A 25,066-nucleotide genomic window follows, 5' to 3' on the forward strand; every position below is an offset into this window, starting at 1 on the left:
CCCCTACCCTACACCATGGTGTGCTATATTTTAAATATGGTGCACACATGGTGGCAGTAGGGGGGCGCAAGGGGCCACAAGAAAAGTGGCGCTACATGTAATGTAGCACCACTTTTCATCAATTTAGCCCCGTGTCTTACAATTGTGAAGACCTCAAGAGCCGGATAGCATGACTTGCACTAGACAAGACTCTGGGGTCCAGATTTATCATACTTTTACACAGCACATCGCAGCAAGCCACCTTGCTGGGCTGCACTGCGTGAAACGGAAATGGCAGGAATGTGCCATATTTAACATTATACTGCACATTCCTGTCCTTTTCTTGCACTGGCACACTTTTGACTGCCTAACACCAATGCAGGCACCTTTGTGTCACGGTGCACGGATACCTGCATTGCAGGCAGGACAGCTTTCGTGCAGGAAGGGGCACCTTCCTGCACAAAAACAATCCTCAGAGGCATTTTCTCTGTGTGCTGCAAAATGCAGCACCTATGGAAATCGCAAAAAACAAGGGTAAATAAAGATATTTCTCCTCTTTATGCTTCCCCTGGGAAGGCATAGCATTTTGACGTATTTCTAGATCTATCACTAAAGGTAAATCTGGGGATACACCAAAATCCTTTGGGTGGATGTGTGGGAACATTGGAGGCGTTCCACCCATGGAATGCCTCCCTGGGGCACAGTAATGGAAGGCAACGATTTGCGCTGCTTTGCATTATTTCAGATTTATCAAGTCATGCAGGACCTTGCACGGCTTGATTAACCTGACCTTAGTTTTGCGTCGCTCAAGGCGCAAGGGTGACTCAACGCAAGGCGGGTGCAAGGTTGACTCAATGCTATGATAAATCTGGCCCTATGTATGTATTGGTAACCAAGGCAAATCTACACCATCATATGCATTGACTAAAAGAAAAAAGACATTTCCTCTGAGCCATCAGTATATCAATAATATTTGCATAACATGACAACTGCATTTCACCATAAAATACTTTTAATCAGTACAAATATCAGCAAAATTGTACCAGTCACCAGTGCAAAAGTAACTAGGCATTTGTGCAATGCATGAAATATACTCCCAGGAAGGTAACTGCACATATATAGTGAAACATTGTATAATATTAACGTTTGTTTTTTTAGTTGTGCTTAGTTGAAGTGATAAACAGCATTGAAATGAAATGAACACACAAAAGGAAGGAGAGTTACTAATCCCTTATCTGTAGCAGAAGAGATTCTATTGGGCTAATGTGCTTCAAAATGTTCTCACTCCATGAGCAACTGTTCACAGTTTGTGCCAGCCACAAGGCCCCACTGTTACAATTATATGTACAAATTCAGCCTTCGCAGTCAGAAAAGCACTGCCTTCACCTTCATTTGTGCTTTGTGTTGTTCATAGGAGGAACAGACACCTCTGCATATTGCCTCCCGCTTGGGCAAAACTGAGATTGTGCAGTTATTACTTCAGCACATGGCCCACCCAGATGCTGCCACCACCAACGGCTACACCCCGCTGCACATTTCCGCCAGGGAGGGGCAGTTAGATGTGGCCTCTGTGCTGCTGGAGGCGGGAGCCTCGCACTCTCTAGCTACTAAGGTAAGAGTTTCATTCCTTCGGTGGGGGAGAGGCAGGGCTGCAGAATATGGTGGAGTCCCAAGGGAATACCTTCTTTTAATACTGCAGACAGTGGTCCCAATAATACGGTCAATGGTCCTATGTTTGTCAATCTTTCCTCTAAAATAAGGTCTTTATCTGTTTTATTTTGTGCATTTTATTTGTAAGTGTAGAAAGGTATCACTTGCGTAACGAGCAGAAATGCTTACTGCGTCAGCTGTGGCAGGCATAGTGTTAGGACTTGTGCACTTGTTGAATGTGTGGAACATGGAATATGTCAGATCCGCGTGTAGTTAGCATTGATGTCATTGTAATCAGCTTTTTGCATCCTGTATGCTTGGTGAAGATCTTAATATTAGATTATTTAAAGTATAACACTCTAAAGGTCTTTATTATATTACATTTTTAAAACATTTCGATCCTGTTATGTGAGGGGAATGTATATGTCCCTGGAGAATGCTCAAGAGGGTGGCTATCCATTATGTTTTTCTGGGTAAACATAACTTCTTATCAAAGTAGATATCATTGAAGGGTTTTCAAGCTATGTTGAATCTCACTGGGTGTGTACAGGATCACTCACAATAGTGCCACTTTACAAAGACTCAGAGGAACTAGAATTTGGAAAATCGGATTCACAATGGATGGGTAAGCCAGATCTATAAATGGATGATAAATGTACATTAAGCAGGTAACATTTAGAGAGTCGTCCGCATGTACAACAAAACCTTAATCCCAGGATATACTCGGGGAAGCCTTTTTAGAGAGTGGTAAATGCTGTTTAACTAGCTTAGAAGACGATAGTCATCATAAAGTTAGAAGGGCTGGTTACCGTGCCTTGTTTTGAAGTTATACATAGAATGTTAAAGACTATCTAGAGGTATGCAAGGCAGGATGCCAGGAAGAGGGGGAAGATTAGGGAGATATGAGTAGGAGAGGGAAAGGATGGTGAGAGGTTGGGTGATGACGCAACAAGAGTGTCCAAATAAAAGACCGGATACATGGTACAATACTAAACAGAGGTCGAATAAGTCATTATATATGTTCAAAGTGCCAAAGACTTTACAAAGCTATTAGAAATATTCGCTGTTAAGGTGTTTGAGATGGCATAGGCATTTCTGAAACATTTCACGTCCCCACTCATAATTTTGAGGACAATAGGCCCAGCTCTAAAAGTATGCACACTGTTTCTAGTATAGATTCTAAATTATGACTAAATAAATATAAATGTAAACACATTTACAAAATGGTGGATTTTGGGACCATGTGCTGATCGCTTCCTGCAGCGACGAATCCATAATCAGACAATCTGTTTACGGGCATATGCTTTGTAGCAGATGCTTCCTATATATGAAAGAATACTGAAAACACCTAGTTGTGTGTAATATAGCAGATCAGCCCCAGTGTCAGACTGGGCTATACAGCAGTCATACAGTTCCCGATCAGCTGGTCTCATAGATCAGTTTGTGGTCCTTGATTTGGCTGTTTGTTGGCCTGTTTTATGCTCTGGTAGGCCTGTTTTACTATTGAGTTCCCTGATATTTCCAAAAACATTCCCAACAGCAAGCGCAAATGCATGCAGTCTCGGCTACCTTGCATAATGCCTATACAGAGAGCCTTTACAAGTTCAAACTGTCCTCTTTTGGAAATGTGGGCCATTTCTTTTAGCTATTTGATGCACTAATGGGGACCACTTTCTTTTTGGGGCCCGGGTCTGTTTTCTCCTCCCAGTCTGACCCTGGTCAGCCCTTACTTTTTTGTTTTAATGCACAAAATTCTGGGGACACAAAAAAGCCTGCGGTCACCTGTGGTCATTCTCATGGAGCAGAGGGAGCTGCTCCCACTGTGGCTAAATCAAATGTTAAATATCGTTGCTAATGTCACATGCAGGAAGGACTAGGCGGGGGTGCTTGCTGCTTAGAGATTTCTAATATCCCTACTGTCACCAGGTTGTTTACTAGTAGGGTTGAAGTAAGGAAAGTTGAGAGCACCTAAACAGCCATGGTCATGGATGTACTTCTCTGTAACTTCAGTCACTTGACATTAAGGCCCTCATTTTGAACATGGTAGTGAAGACCGCACTGCTGGCGGTGGCGGTAATCAAAGCCGACGGCATGACGGTGCAGACCGCCATATAATGAAAACAGTAGTGAACTGGCTGCATAGCTGCCAGTTCACTACTACCCACCGCCAGGCCAGAATTGACCGCCGGGCCGACGGTAGCCACTTTTGATCCAACGGTGGAGGCCAGACCGCCGATGGGATAATGTTCCCATTTCCACCAGGGATTTCCTGGCGGGTAATCCCTGGCAGAAAGCATACAGGTGACAGGAATTACCATTCCTGTCACCTGTATGTGACATGCCAGGCCCCCCCCTTGGCACAACCCCCACCCACCCCCCCAACCCCCTAGACCCCCCAATTCCACCCCGAAACCCTGAAAATCGTCTCCCCATCCCTCCTCCCTCCAATCTCCCTGTTGGCCCTCCACAACCCCCTCTCACCATCCCCCACCCACCCCACCTCTGTTCAGGCCCCCCACATACACATGCACCCATATACTGAAATACACACACGCATTCATACACGCAGACAGACATCCCCCTTCACAAAGTCACACGGACACCCCCATGCACGCACTCACTCACTCAACACCCCCGTACCCCCCACACGCCACTCCCCTCTTGGTCAGCACTTACCTATTCTGTGGCGCTGCTCCGGGAGGGAATGGGTCCTAGGATGCTGCTCTGCCAGCTTCGCTGCGTCTCCACACACTGCCACGCCTATGACTGCATCATTATAGGCGTGGGGGTGTCTCGAATGACGTAGCGGTGAGAGTGGGGCAGCATCCACCCCTGCTACCGACCACCAGCATGGCGCCTGGTGGCCCTCACCGCCATCAATGGCAGTGAGGCTCCAGGCGTCATTATCTGGCGGGATGCCTGCCTCCGCCACTGGCAGTCTTCTGTCGACCGTCAGCATGGTTGGCGGCCGGCTATCCCGCCAAATTCAAAATGAGGGCCTAAGTGTCTTCAAAATAGAGCATTGTTCTTAGCACTGGAAACAGTGAAATCATTTATTCTAAAGGTTCAAATGGGAAAATGTCCACAGGAGGGCAAAGATGATCTTTGCCTAATTAAAACTTTTTTCTAACTGCAGTGAAACAATGAGACTAATGTCAAATTTCTAGCAAAGCTCCTAGGATGAGTACAAATACAAAACAAAGTGGATGTAGTTAAGGATCACTCACACATATGCACACTCCCTCAGACTACAATACTGAACACAACGTTCCTCCACTACCGTGACCACTCCCTTCCAGAATTGAACGACTGTATACAAAAAAACTACAAATATCATAGTGCAACATGTATGCTCACACACATGTACACAAACACTCTACATCAAAATAGCAGCACAACTTTAGTGCCCACTAGCGATGCAGCAGTGAAATAACATAAATGGTCTCCAAAATACCCTACTCCAAAAGCTAACATATGTATGTTCCACTAGCCCTAAGAGCCAAAGACAAATTCAAGACATATACCACACTTGTTGGAGCAGCCAAGTCAAGACAGTAATCAATTGATACACAGAAAACAGTTCCTCACAATTTGAACATCAATGGACATATTTACAAGCCCTGTGCACCTCAGATGCATCACTTTTTGTGACGCACCAGTGGTTCATATTATAGGCCCATATCTACAAGTCCACACAAAGCCACTTTGGGGCAGATTTAAGAAAAGTGGTGCTGCACCCAGTGCAAAGCCACTTTCCTTGTGCCCTTTAGCACCGCACTACCACCACCATGTGTGCACAGCATTAAAAATACGGTGCACCATGGCGCAGGGTAGGGGGCAATAGCATCATAATTTTTCACGATATTGATGTACTGTTAGTATATTTCATAACTCTTGGTGGTGTGGTAGACAACAAAAAGTGTCAGGAACCACTTAATAGAGTGCATTCTTGAACATACAATGACTGGTTTGCTTCATAAAATTGAATTCTAATGAATTTCAATGAAAGAATCTCATATTTACAGAAATCACAATGTGTTGCTGGGTTTACCAGGTGGAGTTGCAAAATACAAATTATTTTTACTGTTACTGCACAAGTCACACCACAATGCTTCAGGAACGAAAGATTCTAAAATAATACATTGTGACTGTTATCATTTGTACATCATTCCATATGATACCACAGGAAATATTAAATTGTGCATTTCTATGTGCGAGATCATTACTACAGTCCACAAGTGCTGGTTCGACAAATTCTAGCACAAGAACACAGGCACACTGACACTATCAAACAGAGAAACAATACTTATACCCCATATTGTGACTACATCAGTGTGTCCCAACATTCCTGTCTTATTGTCATTGTTTAAAGTGAGGTAAAACTATTTACAACATCCCATACCAGAGTCAAAGGTTCTATGCAATGGGGTGTGCCTGTATTTGTATGTCTCAAACTCACGGGGAGACATAGAAGTACACCCAGGGACGGCTCCTCTGATAAGGTGGAAGAGCGTCGCCCCACTGCTTTTAAGCAGATGAGGAAGGACAAATGAAATTATAATAACAAAGCTTTATTATCATTTTATTTTTCCTGGGAGCTGGGTTAAGGTGGGGCTCGGCTGGAGGGTGCCAGAAGAGGGCTGGGGGAGGAGTGGACTGCACAATAAGTTCTCATATATGTTTGGCCAGCCGTGTTGGGACAGCGAAACAGACATGTGCACTTTGCATTTCTCTACCTGGCTGTATTAAACAGCCGGGTGGAGAAAGTGCACAGGCTCCTACTCCCTGTGTGAGCACCAAAGCAGGGCACTCACACCAATCACGACGCTGCTGTCATGCTGGTGACAGCAGCGCTGTGAGTGGTTGGGAGCCTGTGTGCTGCAGGGAAGAGGACAGAGGAGATGCGACGTGTCTCTGGAAGAAAAGGTAAGTTTTATATTTATTTTTTTATCCCCACCTAACCCGCCACCCCCGTTCTGTGGCAGCCACCACTGAGTACTCCTGCCCCCCTCAGGGTAAATTAAAAATACATTCCAGTCAGTGTGTATATGAAATGCTCTTGCTTGTGCACCTAATACTGAGGTGTATGGGGACGGGAAACTTAAGAGACAGAACACTCTAAAGAAGGCACACGAGTAGTGGAAGAGGTCGTGAGAGAAATAGTACACTAAAGCAAAATACGAAGAACATGTGAACATAAATAGACAAAGTGACAGCATCCAAAGAAGAAAACATAGAAATACACCAGATGCCAAAGTCTAACTTCAGAGAACATGTGATAAAATACAAAACAGACTACGATAAAGTAAGGTTTGCAAAGCCCGTTTTTATCGATATTCCATTGCAAAATAGCCAATATCTAAATGTGCGAAATATACAATGTCAACGTCAACCAGGCACGTTTTTTTTTTTAAGTATTCATAATGTCATACAGGAGTCTCAAAGTTCTTTCTGGAGAGAATGGGGCTATAATTAGATTTAAGTGACAGGCACCTGGTAGTGGTAACTTAGTGTGAAGCGAAACTGAACACTTGGAAAAAGAATACATTCAACTGTTTTCGGTACTTAGATTGAAAGTGTCCCTTATCCCAACATTCTTAATAGAACTGGCTTTAACAGGTGAGTTATGAAACAAAAGGTTAGCAAGATCGAGTAAAACCTCACATTGGCCAAGACAGAGTGCTCTCAAGCATCAGATGTGCTGGTAGGGAAGGCCTGACAGCGAGGGTCAGTGTTACAGCCATTTCCTAGTCCCCTACACATTTCCCCACATGAAGTGGAGGTCAGTGATCCAGAGGTAAGTAGGTATTTGTAATTTGTGAACGGTGGTGAAATCATAATGCCGCATTCATGCTGAAACTATAAGCGACCACTTGTAAATTCTGGCTCTCTGACAGCGTTCGTATGACACACCTCTTTTCTGTTTACAGCATTTAATTAATATTTCCACAATATAACGTTCTTTTTATCTGGATTTTTGTAGAAAGGGTTTACACCTCTGCACGTCGCAGCAAAGTATGGTAGCCTGGATGTGGCAAAACTCCTCCTGCAGCGGCGCGCTCCTCCAGACTCTGCTGGAAAGGTAAAGGAACACTCTTAAAGGGGAAGCTAGCAGCGGTGGCCGCCACAAATCTCAAGGGGAAGGGGCGGAGGAGGGGACGGAGACAGGAGGGGGGGGGAATAAAAAACATATCTGACTGCCGTCTGAATGAACTGGGGTTTCTCTAAATAGCCACAGATACCTGTTGAATTCCAAATATTTGGAAGCGGGTGACTGTGTACAACATAACTTGGCATTTTGTGGTGCTAGGGTATGAAAGATAGTGTTCACCTTGGAACTTTGACCCATATTTAAATAAACCAATTTCAAGTGAGCAAGATTTTTTTTTTACCAGTAAACTGGTGGGGTACACAAGCCTTTCAAAGGCAGGCATTCAAATAAAATGCCAAGGCTTTAATAAGAATTTCAAATTTAGAATAATATGTTCACCCCCTTAAATATCTGAATTTGTTTACAGTAGTGCATTTGAGAGTATTCACATTTATTATGCAACGTTCCTATAGTCTTTGGTAACCCTGGTCTAGGTCAGATGGTGTATTTTGTTGCATACGTCCTATCACCGAAGATTGCAGTGGTTCTCACACCTTCGGTCTTTGCAGAGTTAAGTAACTATACATATATATTTATTCAATCTAGGCTCTCATTGGACCTTTCCATCTTCCAGCATGATACTTCAGAATACATCTAAATTAAGGTGTATTTACACCACAGGTGTATTGCATTTTTGTTCAGTTTGGCTATCTGGCACAGACAATATATGAGCCAAATAAAACCACAAAGGCATACCTACACAACTAAGGAATCATGGATGCTTCTATCTAGTGCTGTTCAAATGACTGCTTTGTTAAATTGTGCAGAGCCAATCCAGGCCGAAGAACAAAAAGAAGCCAATTCATGCCATTTATGCATAGCCAACTACCGTACTACATAGCGGGGTATAATAAGAGGCCCATGCTACTACTATGGTGCAGGTAAGCACATTTGGTCAAAGCCTTTGTATATCTTTCTGGAAGCCAACTCAAGTCACATTGTAGAGGTGGCTGAAAAAGTTTAGCAGAGGTGTTGTATAATTTTGTGTTACGCAAGGTGACACATGCACTGAACTTTATAAAAGGAACCATACATGCCTGTTCCTTGCACATTGTTGTACACTGGCCACCAGAAGGTAGCCCTGTTTCTTCTGGGGAAAAAAGAGGTCTTCCCTATGGTGCTTCCAGTTGTGGTTTTTCTGCCTACTAAAGACACATGGGTTGCAATACATTTAAGGATTAGGGCGTGCACTATGGTGGATAAGCAAATACCTTGCTAACCTTCTAGCTCCACTACCTACACTATGGGGACTGGTCACTTTAACTGAAATGCTGAAAGTGGGTCGTCAGAGCATCATAGCAGAAAGACCAAAACCAATAAAAGAGGACTAGAACAGGTAAGAGATCAGTAGATTTCTTGTGACTCATGAAGGAGACTATATCAGGATTTTGTTACAGTAACTGTGAAGTGTCTTTGAATTTAGTCTGATTGTGAGCACAACCGTTTGGTGCACATCGGAGCTTCTATGGAAAGCCTGCATGAATATTTTCGCAAAATCTGGAGTAAGAATTAACAGATTGAAGCTGATTGTCAAGACTATAATTTGCCTGGCTGTGAACCAGTGAAAGGCTTCTTTTGCCTTAGTACCAAAGATTCTCACTCTTGAGGCCACAGGGCAGGTGAATGGTGGTATCCTGTGTCGGTAAAACTGAATACGAAACAGGGTGGTAACTCATTTGGCAGTCTTCTGTAGGCTCTAGGACCAGTGCCTTGTGGCTGCTGTTAAGCAAAGATTTGATAGCCTTCAGTTTATGGAAATGATTAAAGAAGTGTTTGACTAACACCCTCTATCATGGTGTACCATTCATTCTGACCAAAAATAATTTGCTAATTTTTTTGGCCATTGAGCTGGAACCTCCTGTACAATATACAAGCAGAGTTGCAAATTATTAGACATATTAATGGTGTTTGACCCATTGATGGGAGTGGTGGAATGCCGGCATACGTCTGCACGTGATGCCCGATGGGTCAAATCTGAATACAATTACTATCAAAGTTGAACTTTTAACATGCACATCATTACCTATATCAGCTACAGAATGAATTCTCCAGTAAACCAAAACATGTATGTATGCATGCAAAGCAGTGATTGCTGCCTTTGCAGATGTCGAGTGGTCTGACCACAACGCCATTTACTTTGTGTTTTACAGTGTTAGTTTGGCCAATCACTGTGTTGTTGGGGAAGTTTCAAACCTTTGTTTACGCCATAAATATCTTTAGCTCTGGCTTAAAGCCAACCAATTAGAACAGCTCTAGCTTTGCGTTGGCTGTAATGTAGAATTCAACTAGCACAAAAACCTTCAGACGTCCATGTAAACAATAAAATGCTAATTGAGGTACTTTTGTGCTGTTTACTTTGTGGGATTGTAATTCGGTGCTCTTGCTAGTCTCTAAAAAGCGAACATAATCCCCTCTTATTTATTACAAATGAAGCTTCAAATCAGAATTTTATCACGACTTGCTAATCAGGGCCACTCAAATATTTTTATTTCTGGAAATATATTTCTTCCTATTTCATTCTCACAGTCTTGATACGTGTGCATATGAAAGGTTTCAATCATTCAGATTTGTATAAATGACCTCATTACTGTAATCCATGGTTCTTCATGTTTGCCTAGGAGAGGTTGAATAGATATGTACTCATGCTTTAACACATAAGTAGGGGTTAGAGTATTGGCAGCCGGATATGGGAGCAACAGATTGGGCTCACAGGGAGCCCAGGTAGAAGAAAAAATAGTATTTGTTGCAAAATAAATCTGTAAGTGTTGTTAGCTGTGTTTTTAAGTGAGATATGAGAAACACAACGACTGCTCCAGTGATTGCCTTTGTAAAATAATAAGTGTCTTGACCCAAACCTTTTCTCAGAATCCTGTCACCAGTGCGGCAGAATGTTGGGGTTGCTGAATACAAAGCTTGTCTAGTCCTGATTTCACCCTTATGCCTCTTTCATTCACCACACTACACTTCCTGCCCCTTTATTTCACTCATGGACGTTATTTTCCATCTCTGCTTTCTCCCTTTGTCACTGTTTTTTAGTCATTCTCTCTCCTCCCCTCCCCATGCCCCTACCTTATGACTATGTCTCTTTTGTTCTGGGTCAAAGTCTGATAATTCAAATAAAGTGCTGTCCTGGAAAATGAGTGCTGGTGGGCCCTGCCTGCAACTACCAGCACAATTGAAGCTCTGTACTGCTCTTATGCTTGACAATTACATGTTGTACACATAAGCCCAGGGACCTCATTTACAGTTTGGTGGATATTGGAAATCTGCAAAATGTGGCAGTTGTCCTGTGTGCCCTACATAGAGGGTTTAGGGTATGTAATGCACTCTAAATATGGCAGGCAGACATTCATCCCTTTTTGGCAGATGTCCTGCATCCTCCAACTTCTAAATAAGGCCCACACTTTGGTCAGTTCAAGCATGTCTTCTTTCAGTGGTGGTAAGAGGTACATCTCCTGATTAAACTTATCCCATAATGCTTGAACCTAAGTTTACATGTCCATAATCGCCATGTTGTGTTTTTGTGATCAGTTCTTGCCATGACTTGCTTTTGAAAAATAATCTTGGTGCAGTTAATTTTCATTTTTTGTTCAACCTTTGTTGCATTAACATCCTCTTGATCTGTGTTGCTTTATCCGCTCTAACTGTGACTTAATGCTGTAACATAAACACACCCCCTTTACAGAACGGCCTCACCCCACTCCATGTTGCTGCACACTATGACAACCAGAAGGTGGCACTGCTCCTGCTTGAGAAAGGGGCCTCCCCTCATGCAACAGCCAAGGTGAGAATTCACATCTTCAAATGCATGGTAGTAACGTCCTCGTTTGTGCACAAGAAAGGTGACTGTCACAATATCTTCATGTTGAGTTTTATTCAGTCATTAATATTGCATATTTTCATCAATATTGTGTTAAGTCACATATTATACCATTTGTAATTTGCTTGCAGTACAAGTGTATGCATGAAACAGTCCTGTACCTTCAGTCTTCTTTAACCTCTCTGTATGGCTTTAAATCAAAAGTACAGATACGTGTCTGGGGGAGTTCATGCACTCAAAGAGAGAACCTAAATTATGCTATTAGTGTGCCAAGTAAAGGTTTATATGACCGACATAGTCGGATCTCGATATTCACTAATGGTAAACATGGCATCAGATACTTTCACCAACAAATGCTAGTGTTAGTGCGTACCAAAAATACAACAGAAGTATATTACATTAAATTATCCCTTCCCTCTCAAGAGTTTACAAAGCAGATTTATAGGTTTATCACCCTTCTACTCAGGAATTGACAAACTACATTTCCTAGCATCCATTTGCACACCACCCACCAACCACTGTGCTCCTCTCCCTCCCAGGATCTACTTAATACAAGCCCGAGCGAAGACACACACATGAATTGCAGGCACGCTGAAGGGATGCCAAAAGCAAGCATGCCTCAGCCTTCTGCGCCCACACCAAGCAACCTGCTCCTCCTGTTACCCAATGATACCCTTTTGCGCTCCTCCCTGCTCCCAACTGCAGCTGCCCCTCACCGCACAGCTACCACACTACACAACATGGCGGGGGAATTCACATGATTCTCCTGTAAGTTTTCATGCATGCTCCCACATCCTACACCAAACACTTCTGCAGCAACAACACCCAGCACCCCGCTCGCTCGCACTCATAAACCAGCCACCTGCTCACTCTCACACAGACCAACTACCACACACGCAACACAGCACACTTGCATACATGCTTCTCAACTCCTGCTTGCTCACCACATAAGCCACAGAGAAATAAAACCTACTGCAGGACCATGCTTTGGACCTGCTCTTCCTCATAGAAACATGGCTATACCCAACCTCTGCACTGGGTATCACTGCAGCCATCCCTGCCGGTTACAAGATCGCCAGGCAAGAGAGTAAGCACAAGCCCAGAGACACCATCAGCTGCACAACCTACACAGACACTCCCATCCGCTGTATGGAGCACCTCACTTTAGAGATACTCATCATAGCCAACTTATTCTTAAGCAGAAACCTCATTTACAGAAAACCAGGACCTGGCACCACTTTTGCCATCAATATCACAGACTTCGTCATAGCACTCATCATCTACGCCAACACCTTCATCCTCCTTGGAGACAATTATATTTAACCTAGCAGACCCACTGACCCAAATTCTGTGGCCTTTTTAGGAATCCTCAGAAAACCCAGCTTCACCCAGCACAGTATTGAACCCACCTACAACGGTGGACACCTATTGGACTCGATTTTTCCTCTATCAGCAACATCACAGTTGACAAGCCAGCAACTATGGCTTGGACAGACAACACCCTCACCATTTTCAGCATACCGATCCCTCACCACAACAGATCCAACACCAGTGGACCCACCCACCACAACTAGAAAAACATCTAAGAAGAGGACTGAGTTTCCGCCCTCTCTGTGCTTCGGCCCGAGCATGCAAACAACTTGTCCAAAGTCATCAAGACCCTCAACAGCTGGATCAATGCATGTGCTGACACCCTGGCTATCCTCAAGTGCAACCCAGTGGCAAGGGCTAAACCTCAGGCTAACTGGTATACAGAGAAACTCAGGCTGCCAAATGCCACTGGAGCACAATTGGAGAACAATTTAAGACACCTCGGATAAAGGCATTGAATCTGCCCTTGGATGCTACTGTTAGCAGATACAGAACGCCAAGTGCACAGCTATTGTAGGCCACATCAATGCAGGCAATTGTAGACCACATCAATGCAGGCACAAACATCAGCAAGGAGATCTTCACTATCTTCAAAGGTTTCACCACACCTCCTGCCACCTCCAGCAAAATCATCCCCTTGCAAGACCTTTCAGTGAGTTCTCAGAATTCTTCTTCAACAAAATCACCTCCATTTATACAGAAACGTTGATCCTCAATTAGACTCTCTCATCGTCAAGTTCAACTTCGCTGAAGAACAATCCCTGACCTCGTGGCCCACCATCAACACCATAGAAACTGCCACTCCCAGGAAGACCATCCACTTGGAGGCCCCATGTGACCCCGACCACGCGTTCACCAAAGGACTCCTACTTATCAGTGAAGTACTAACACCCATCCTCAAATTCTCCAGCAACTCAGCCACATTCCTGGGCACCAAGGAACATGCCCCTGTCTCGCTTCCTGCTGAAAACCCAGCTGACCCAGTCACATTTTCCAGCTACAGACCCACAATCTTCCTATTATACTAGGTCAAGGTTGATGCCATATAGTCCAGATTAAAGTCCAGCTACAGTACAGAAACAGCACTCATTGCTGCCACAGACAATATATGCATTATTCTTGACAAAAGAGACATGGATGTCCTCATTCTCCTGGACCTCTTTGCTTAATTTGACACAATCGCACACAACCATCCTCATCAGTCGCAAACACAAGATTGGCATTCAAGGAACCGCTCTCTGCTAGATATGCTCCTTCCTATTAGATAGAACACAAAATGTCTGCCTAGCACCGTACAACTTTGAACGCTGCAAACACATCTGTGGAGAGCTTTAAGGCTCATCGCTCAGCCCCACCCTCTTCAATTCATACACACACTATGGCCAAAGTCATGCACACACCCAACACTCACATTGTTTCCTATGCCAATAATATGCAACTCGTTCACTCTCAGCACAAGAAACAAGTTCACTGCCTGCATGACTGACTGGTCAGCTGTCTCAAGCTCAACATGGACAAGACAGAAGTAGTGATCTTCAGCAAGAAAACCTTTTCTTGGAACACGAACTGGTGGCCAGCCAAACTCTGACCAACAACTACACCCAGCACTCATGCCAGAAACCTTGGAATCATGATCAACAACAAACTGGACAGCTCATGTCAATGTTGTAACTGCACTTGAAAATACACATCAAGCTACTACTATTTTTTTAACTGTTGTAACTGGACCCTGAAGATTCTGAGGAAGATCTTCAAATGGCTCGCATGCAAGACCATAAAAACCAGCAGGTTGGACTACGGGAACACCCTCTATGGCAGGATCACCACGCACCTCACCAGATGACTCCAGACCATCCAGAACTTAGCAGCCAGACTCATCCTCAATTTTTTACAAATAACTCACATCACACCATACCTCAGGGAGCTCCACCAGCTGCTGATGCACAAACACACTGATTCCAAACTCGTCACACACATTCAAGGCACTACACAACTTAGGCTCCACCTACTTGAACTGTTGCAACTCCTTTCACCAACCACATAGACACCTTCGTTCCACAGAACTCCTACTCGCACACATCCCACGCATACACAGAACCAGATCAGGAGGACGGGCAATCTCTTACATCATTCCTAATGCGTGGAACGACCTCCCATTTCACATCAAAGTGTCCTCCTCTTTTCTTGATTTCCACAGAAGCTGAAGACCTGGCTTTTCAATTAACTAATTTACCAAAGACAGTGCTAGGCACACATCTGCTCAGTGCCAGGATACACTTGCTGGCAATAGTGCGCTTTACAAATAGGCATTACCTAACATTGAGTGTAGAGCTAAATGTATCATACGTGTGGGAGAAAAAAAATAAGGGTCCGCATGGCTTAATAAATTATACAGTGGATTCTTGTAGTACATGATAGTGAAGCCGTCTATTGGATACGTGTAAGATTAGAAGACCTGCAGCGTGCTTCCAGTGTTCCAGTGGTGTGACGAGAATCACAGTAAAGATATGACTTGCAATTCCTCCAGCAAACAGACAGTGCTATCTGCTTTGTTTAGCCTGCGTTCCTTGCTTGCGGCACTCTACCGCGTAGTCGAGGCACACAAAGCTTGGTTTCTCTCGCCACCTGCAGGCAGCCAGCAGATTGCAACTGAAAAAAAGTTCTAGAACATGGACGTTTGCCGGCGGAGGCTTATATCAAATCTGCAAGTTCTCAAATCTGTCTCTCCTTAGTTTAGATTCAAATTCAAATGTTTTGTTCGGATTGCACTTTTACAGATATATAATTGATCTAACAAAGCAAACACAATGCATAACGTTGAAGCTTGCAATAAGAAGAAGGATTGCTTAGCAATGCTAAATTGCCGACAGTGTTAGTCATAAAATCTTTGGATGTTTATGTCATCTTTAATGGGACACGCAGCTTGGTTCTCACTTCAAGCGTGTAGTGGCAAGTATGAAGGATGCAAGGGAGCCGGATTTCATGTTAATATCTTTTATTCTTGCCACAAGAGATAAGGCCCACGAGGAGCCGGCCGGCCGCAACACCGCGCTTTGTTCGCGCCTCTGCCTTTCCGCCGCGCCGCCCCCTGACGTCACGACCGTCCTCGCTACGGATTGGTCGTGGCGTCATGAGGCGCCTAAACATAGAAGACAGACCAGTTCTGTCCCTGCGGCCTCGTACGTTAACTCACGTACGACATCTCCCTTTTCAACAGAACAAGAAAACTTAAGGAACTTCACCTCATAACAAAATCTTCGAACCTCTTGGGGGCTCGGATACGCCTAATTGGCCTGCTCGGAGTAACATACTGAAGTGAATTCGACTTGACGGCGCACGCACCCTCTCGGCTTGACACCATTACATTGTGACTGTCGCTCTCCACAGATTCGGGCCTGCAACCATTCTGTCCTGAGGCATCCGTCAAGCCACGCCATGCCTTCTCGCATCGCTCTGCACTCCCCTGTCCACTTATTCCTCGCCTGGAAGGCGTATTCGCACATTCCTCCTCATCAATGACTACATCCCTGGCTTCGTGAGTTTGCCACTCGTCAACATCATCCGTGCATTCGGCCCCATCCACACGGACATCTTTCATGATGATTTTCTCTTGACCAGCCTTGAGCCTAACTATGTCGTCCTTGCTCCGCCACCCCGCTCCTTCCAGACAGACTGCCCCTCTTGTCACTCCTTGCACACGCACCGGGGTTTGAAACACAGACTCCCCCTTCATCACCCTGTTGGGTTTCTTCACCAATACCCAATCCCCTTGCGCTATATTTTTAGTTTTGGCTCTATTCGCCATGTCAGCGTACCGCTTATTGTTTTCCTGTTTGGCCACTATTCTTGCTTTGACTCTCAACCTCTCATCAGATTCTGCCTCAATTTCCCGGTTCATGTCATACCACTTATTGAATTTGGGGGTAAGCTCACTCATGCATCTTCTCCCTCTCATCAAATAAAACGGAGTGTGTCCAGTAACCTCACTGGGCGTGTTGTGGAAAGTGTGCACCTTGTCCGCCAGAAACGCTTTCACATTCATGTTGGAAGCGATCGCCTGTTGCACGCCCTCTTTGAGGAATCTATTCATACGCTCAACCTGCCCATTGCTCTTCGGGCTGTACAGCGGGGTCTTCTCCTGCTTAATCCCCAACCTGGACAGAAAATCCGTCATCTGCCTGGACACTAGCTGGGTGCCGTTGTCCAACACCATGATCTTCGGCTGTCCCTGAATCGCGAAAATTTTCGTCAATGCCTTGATCACTCGTTCAGTGGTAAGTTCCCTGACGAACTTGTAGTGAATCCATTTGGAGAAGTAATCCGTAAGGACGATGAGATGTCTACACTCGTCAGGTAGCATTGTGAATGGGCCCGCAAAATCAATGGCAATCTTGTTCCACGGGCCAGCAGGAATGTCCACCAGCTGCAACTCTCCTTTTGTCGTCTTCCAGTGCTTATCGGCCCTTAAGCATGGTCCACACCGATCAATGAATCTGCTGACGTCGCTGCACATCCCTGGCCACCAGTAGTACTGCTTGAGGAGATTCTTTATAGCGGTATTGCCCGGGTGGCCCTTATGGGCAATCCTGATTAGCTTGTCTCTTAAACTTTCCGGAGGTACAAACAGCTCGTGTCTCTTCACAAAGCCGCCTTCGATGGTGAGTTCGGAACTAATCTGTTGGAAACTTCTGAGTGCCCCGTGCAAGTTCCGGATAGGGGGCCAATGAGCCTTCATGTGGTCCATCACCCTCCGCATAGTCACGTCCTTCTCCTGAGCCGTCAACCATTCTTCCTCTGATATGGATCCCTCGCACATGGCTGTTGCGTCAACCATTGCCACAACGCACTCCGTGTCGTCCAGGGAATCATTCTCCTCATCCGGGATCGGTATGCGAGATAGGCAATCCGCCCTGCAGTTGAGACCCCCTTTGATGTGTCTGACGGTGAAGTGATATTCTTGCAACTTAGACAGTAGACGTAGGAGCCTCGAGCTGGCTTTGCCATTGCCACGTCCTTCACCGTTCATCATGTATATCAAGGGTTTGTGGTCGGTGACTAATTCGAACTCCCTGCCCCACAAATAATTTCTCAGTTTCTCCACGGCCCAGACGCACGCGAGCGTCTCCCGCTCGATGGTGCTGTAGTGCTTCTCTGCTTCGCTCAATGACCGCGATATAAATGCAACAGTGTTCTCCTTCTTCCCTTGGAATTGGCAAAACACTGCACCGATTCCCTTGGCACTAGCGTCAACCGTGATTACATTCCGGAGGTCCTTGTTGTACGGTCGTAATACTGGGGCCGCGGCGATTGCCTGTTTGACGGATTCGAAGGCAGTGCTTTGTTCCTGTGTCCACGTATATTTTTCGTTCTTCCGTAGCAGTTTCCTTAGAGGCTCCACAGTGGTTGCGTATCCTTGCATGAACTTGGAATAGTATTCGCTGAGTCCCAGGAACGATCGCAAGGTGTCTTTGTCTCCTGGGCAAGGGGCATCTCGTATGGCCCTCACTAAATCATCTTTCGGCGCAATGCCATTTGGGGTAAGCACATGCCCTAAGTATTCTATCTTGCCTTCCATGAATTTGCACTTGTCTTTGGAGACTGTCATCCCCCTTTTTTGTAGCACCTCCAACACTCTGCGCAGCAGTTCCAAGTGCCCCTTCTCGTCTTCCGTGTGTATCAGAATGTCGTCCTGAAATGCTTCAACCCCCTTCATATCGCAGAAGAGGAGGTCCATTAGCTTTTGAAAGACGCCCGAGGCCGATGCAAGGCCGAATGGAAGACGGATGTACCTGTATGCTCCAAACGGGGTAATAAAGGTGGTAAGTTCCTTGGATTCCTCCGTGAGACATACCTGGTGGTATGCAGACTTCAGGTCTATCAGGGTGAAAAACTTCGATCCTGCTGTGGCCGACAATATCTCCTGAATGTTGGGCAGAGGATGGCAGTTCACCAGGATATTTCTGTTCAGTGATCGCAGGTCTACACACAACCGAATGTCCCCTGTCCTCTTCTTCTTGGACACCACGATTGCGGACACCCATTCTGATGCACCTGCTTCCTCTATTACTCCTTCCCTTTTCAGCTTATCAAGAACAGCCTTAAGCTCCCCCCTTACAGAAAGAGGAATCGTTCTGACTTTGTGCTTAATTGGTAGGGCACCCTTTTTTAACCGTATAGCATGCACAAATCCTCTTACACACCCTACCTTGTTTTAAAAAACGGAGTCAAACATTTCGAGGACCTCAGCTAATCCATCATGTAAATCATCAGGCTGCACATAATTGACCCAGTCATCTCTCAGAACTATGGGATCTTCTGCCCCAGGGACTAGCATCACACCTAGCTTCGCCAGGTCCTTCCATCCCACAAGGCTCCTCCCATTTTCAGCCACATATATCTTTGTTCTCACAGTGCGCCCTCGAAAGGTGAGGGAGTCCCAGAAGTAACCTTTCATCACTATGTCGTGTTCCCCGAAGGCCTTTGGACTCACATCCGTCTCATGCAGTCGTACATCTTGCCATTTCGAATCAAATGTCCTATCAGAGATCAGGGTAAGGGGGGAACCAGAATCAGCCGTAAATGGCAATTTTATCACACCAATCATGACGGAGCCAATGGGACCCTTCACTCTACCGTCCTCACCATCAATGGACAACACAATGTCCGCATCCGCATCGGTGTCACTCTCGCTTACCGAGCTCACTTTCATGCCCGTATTATATTTTTTTGCTTTACATACTGCCGCAAAGTGGCCCAACTTCCTGCATTTAGAACAGCTTTTGTGCACGGCAGGGCAGGCACTGCTATCCGCTAAGTGATCCTTTGACCCACATCTAAAACAGACGAGCTGCCTCCTGCCTCCCCCTCTATCACTCGCCGCCCTGTCTGAAGCCTTGGGCACATGTTTACGGCTGTCCTGTACATAGAACACATTTGAAGCCTGACTAGTGTTCGCCAGTTCCTTGGAAGATACCATGGAGCGTTCCACTGCCTTTGCAATGGCTATTACGTCCTTCAGTGAAGGATTCCTGCATGAAAGCAAACGTTCCTGCACTTTCTTTGAATGGCAGTAGAACACCACCTGATCTCTAATGTACGTATCAGTCATCGCTGCAAATTCACAATCTTGAGCTAGAACACGTAGACATGCAATATACTCTTCGATAGTCTCTCCTTCCTCTTGTTTCCGCAGTGCGAATTTATGGCGCCCCACCATGATGTTGCACTCCTCCGCATACTGCAACTCAAGCCGCCGTACAGCCTCCTGGTACTCATTCAGCGGAGCTGTGGCTCCATGGGGATTCACATAAACCGGCAGGCTATCGAAAACCTCTTGTCCAGCCTTCCCCAACAGTCCGAATAACAAAGACTTTTTCCGTTCGGGGCTATACCCCTGACCATCAATTGAGATAATATAGTTCTCAAATGCGCGCAGCCATCCTTTCCACTTCATGCATGGCTTACCAGGAGAGTCCAGGAAGAGAGGAGGTACGCAGATATGACCTGTCTGGAACATGGCCGGAAAGCGGGCGCCACACTTGGAAGGACCGCGTGATACAGGTGCAGCATCCACTATGGGAGGCTACTGGGCTGCGCAGAACGGTAGGAGTCGTCAAAATAAATCGTGTGGAGATCGCAGCATCAGCGCCTTAGGGGTTGCATGTAGTCTCACGTGAAGAGATATCAGCGCTTTCCACTGGCCTCCCGAAACACCAGGTAAGGTGGGCTACACTCGTGGGCCTTGGTAGAAGCTGTGACCCTCGTCGCCATTTGTAGTGGCAAGTATGAAGGATGCAAGGGAGCCGGATTTCATGTTAATATCTTTTATTCTTGCCACAAGAGATAAGGCCCACGAGGAGCCGGCCGGCCGCAACACCGCGCTTTGTTCGCGCCTCTGCCTTTCCGCCGCGCCGCCCCCTGACGTCACGACCGTCCTCGCTACGGATTGGTCGTGGCGTCATGAGGCGCCTAAACATAGAAGACAGACCAGTTCTGTCCCTGCGGCCTCGTACGTTAACTCACGTACGACAAAGCGCTTTAACCACTGGCTGACTTCATTCTATCCAGCGCTCTCTATGGGCGAATATTTTGGCTTTATACTTACTTTGATTGATTGGACTCCAAAGAAAATGACTGTGTTTTAATGATGGACTCTGGGGTCCAAGGACGCTTGACGTCTACTTTCTGAATCTCTTTCAGTGTAAACATTTTCAGTATGTCAGTGTTTCCGTCCTCTATATCTCTAAAATGTAGTCCAGGTAAACACACGACTAACTATCCAACAAATATGAGTTTTAAAAGAGTTCAGCATCTGTGTCCAGGTCTTCAGTGCAAACATCAGTACAAAAAGCATATTCCTGTTGCAGGCAATATACGCTAAAACTAAACTTGTATTGCAAGCTTTAGTAGCTTTCTGCAACAGGAAATGGATCAAAAACCATCCGCACTCAGGGCACTGGGCTTCTAACTCAATAAATTCCCCTTATTAAACAAAAACATGTGTCATAGTTCAATATAATGTTTGACTTGTCGATAAACATGATATCACACAAATAGTCCAATTTAAGATGGCTGTTCTGAAAAACTTCACATCCGATAGCTCCCATTGACAAGGTGAAAAAAAGACCACCTCGGTCTGACACAGATCAGGACTTCCCGCCTGTTTTTAAGACACTGAAAAGTCTAAAGTCCACACACTTAACCTGAAAATTATCTGAATTTCAGCATGAGCGGCTGGCAACACAATTTGGAAACGGGGACAAGCCCCCACTGCAATCTGCTATCGAGCTGTGCTGACTGCAGTTCATGCACTTAGATAATTCCTGAGCTGAGCGTATGCTATTAATACAGTACAATAGCTGACAAATTGACATATAGCTCTGCGCCAGTGCATTCATTCATGATAAGGCCTTGATTTCTGACTTGAGAAAATCATGATACCCAAAATTCAGACAACATGTTCTGGCTATTTCCCATGTCCAGGACATTGTGAGAAAAATGGCCACGTCCTCTAGAGATTTTGACCATATGCTAAGGACTTTATTATTGTCAAGTGAATGTCAATATCGCACAAGTTGACGTTTCATGTAAGATGTTGCTTGCTTGATTTTAGAATGGTTACACCCCTTTGCACATTGCTGCCAAGAAGAACCAGATGCAGATCGCCAACACGCTTCTGCACTATGGCGCTGAAACCAACATTTTAACCAAACAGGGAGTGACTCCTCTTCACCTCGCCTCCCAGGAAGGTCACGCGGATATGGTAGACCTGCTTTTGGATAAAGAAGCCAACATCCATGTGGGAACTAAGGTAACTCTTTAGATTTATTTTTTACATGTATGTCTTTACAAAGCAGCCCTGTGTTTCCACATCCCTTTAGCACTCATGTTAAGAAACCATGACGGAAATCATACTAAGGTGCTTTATGAAATTCCCAACAAGGCATGTGCTGTTAGAAGAGACCTTGGCATTTCCAAACAGCCACACCCTATTCAGAAGTTCAACAACTGTTAGATCAGATTTTTTTTTCCAGCTTGTATTTCTAACTTTCCACATGCTCTAAACACTGGAAAAACGGAGGACCAGGGGCCATCTGAAAGTACTGATGTCATTGTTGTGAAATGCCCTACTGGATTGAGCAAGTGGCTAATACATCAGCAATATCTACTGCTGACCCTATGCACAGGCAGAGTAGAGGGAGGAAAGCATAAGCAGACAACGCACTGTTTAGGTGTTTATGTATTTATTTCTTGGCTTTCTGTTGTATTGTTCTAAATTGGCCCGAATGTTTGCAACTGCTAGTCGGATATAGTTATTGATTCAGGATTTCTTGCAGATGGCTCAAGTATACATGTTCTTCCAGTGGTTCAAGCAACTGTTAATTATTATTGTGTAGTTCACTTTTACTGTACAGTTTTAGTGCAGTTTTTGAAGTGCATGGTTACTATCACCCATATGCAAACCATAGTTAACATAACAAGTTTATGGCTTAAGGTTTAGAAGTTGAGAGTTAACATAGGGTGCCTTCCGTGCCTGCAACCTGCTTTTTTCCTCATTATGCTGTGCTCAGTAACTGCCCTTGCAAGCTTAGGTTTTTGTAAAAAATGTTCTTGCCACCTGTTTTTCCTACAATGTGGGTTGTTGCTGCCATTGAAAGAAAGATAATGTCCACTTAAACACCTTATGCATTATACCACATTGGCATACTATTATGGGTCGTCCCATCATATGCGTAAAGACAGAGTGACAGCACAAAGCGACTCCTAGTACGCTAAAATGTAACTCATAATTATGGCTCCCAGTTTTCCATTTTTGCTGATTTTTACCGACAAAAACAGGCAGAATACAATGTGTTTCCTGTCTGTATTTATTTTTAAAAGATGAAAAATACTGAAAATTGTGCTTCTTGGGAGAGACTCTCAATGCTGTTGTTCATGAATTCCAGACAAAGGCTGCACAGATAGACAGCTTGGAGAGTTAAAAGCCAGTATGAAAATTCCTTGAATACAGGCATATGTTAAAATGAATTTGTTGTATAATGATAATATGTACCTGTGGGTGTAGTGTTTTGTTATATGTGACTGCTTAATTTGCTAAAACGCGACATGCATCCACGTATGAGTGCACATCTAAGAATTAAATAAATGTGGAAATATATCATTTTACTACTCTATTTATTCTCAAAACACAGAACACAAATAGACAAGTACCAATAAGAAGGCCAAATAATAAATTAGGTTAAATACAGATGGAAATGTTTAAAAAAAATAAATGCCTTAACACCAGAAGCCCTACTTGTGATGCTTAAGGGAATTTGTATCAGATGTCATGACTAGACTCTATCCAAATATGAGAGTCTGGAAAATGATGCAACTTCTGCCTGGGCCCTCAGAAAGCGAGGAGCCCTTAAATCAGTTTTACTATCAGGCTCTAAGAGGTGGCCTTATAATAGCAATGAAATGAAAGTGAAGTACCATATGTGTGATAAACTACTTAGGCCTGTATTTTCTTTCTACATCACTTATTATAGACAAAGGACCCTTATCCAGAGGACCAACTTGTAATGTCATCTCTGCTGGGTCTCTATTTGTTAACCTGTACATATGTATTTTTGGTGAATTTCTGTATCGATACATATTATAGAAGGAGAATAACACTAAAAGCGCTCTTATTTATATTTTGTGTTTCTTTAATTTTCAGACTGGATTGACATCCTTACACCTGGCTGCACAGGAGGACAGAGTGAATGTTGCAGAGATTTTGTCAAAGAATGGAGCCAACCTGGACAGTCAGACTAAGGTAATCCTATATGATTACAACATTACTTTCTGATTCCACCATTCATTTGTTATTGTTTGTTCCTAAAAACACTGTGGCAAATACAAGAGGACTTTTGTCTCCATTACTGTGTTAGAAAGCAAAACTATGAGTCACCACAACTGAAGAACACGTTGTGCCACAGACCTGTTAGTGTTACCCTGGCAAAGTTTATAGTGACTGCATTAAAGAGCATTCACTATAAGGTCTCAGTAAAATACGTTGTTTATATTTGAGGAATCTTGAAAAATACCTTTACATAATTCTGTGATACATTCAGCATCTCCATACTCCTGATAATTCAATGAAGTAATCAGTCCTAAACCACAAAAGCACTGACAGTGCACTACCACCATATGATATCTAATATCCTAAACCATTTTCACGGTGGTGGTGGGTTTAATCACTCACATCAGTGCCTGTCAGAGTGCAGCTGGACAGGTGTGGTTCCTCCGACCTCCTAGAGTAATCATCAGCTGACTAATTTAATTTCCCCCAATGAATCTTTTTGAATCCATTCTCTGACTCTGGCCACACTACCATGAAACAGCTGTAGAATAGGCTATGGTGGGATGTGGTACTCCCTTCCTAAAATGATAAGCCCCCAATAGTAAGGGGACCAGTCCCTGGATTTGGTTTTCTCTGAAGGTCAGGGTAACTTCTGCACTAAGTTACCTATGTTAATTTTGATTGCACTGTCCTCATTCTCTAAAGCATATCTAGTGCTCTCACTGGAGAGACTTTCTTTGAAGGGCACTACCAATGGACACATTTCTTT

At 44.5% G+C, this 25,066-nt stretch overlaps 1 protein-coding gene across 33 annotated transcripts in view; it reads left to right on the plus strand.

Annotated features, from left to right (window-relative positions):
• The window catches only part of ANK2 (ankyrin 2), a 1,630,948-nt gene that overhangs the window by 1,194,081 nt on the left and 411,801 nt on the right, over positions 1-25,066 (plus strand). For all 33 annotated transcript variants that reach the window (XM_069241684.1, XM_069241892.1, XM_069241902.1 and 30 more), the window contains 5 exons: positions 1,394-1,591; positions 7,613-7,711; positions 11,466-11,564; positions 22,084-22,281; positions 24,172-24,270. In XM_069241684.1, coding sequence (XP_069097785.1) covers positions 1,394-1,591; positions 7,613-7,711; positions 11,466-11,564; positions 22,084-22,281; positions 24,172-24,270 — 693 coding nt within the window. The remainder of the gene's footprint in view (positions 1-1,393; positions 1,592-7,612; positions 7,712-11,465; positions 11,565-22,083; positions 22,282-24,171; positions 24,271-25,066) is intronic.

This window comes from Pleurodeles waltl, chromosome 1_2, assembly GCF_031143425.1.
Source record: "Pleurodeles waltl isolate 20211129_DDA chromosome 1_2, aPleWal1.hap1.20221129, whole genome shotgun sequence".
NCBI lineage: Eukaryota > Metazoa > Chordata > Amphibia > Caudata > Salamandridae > Pleurodeles > Pleurodeles waltl.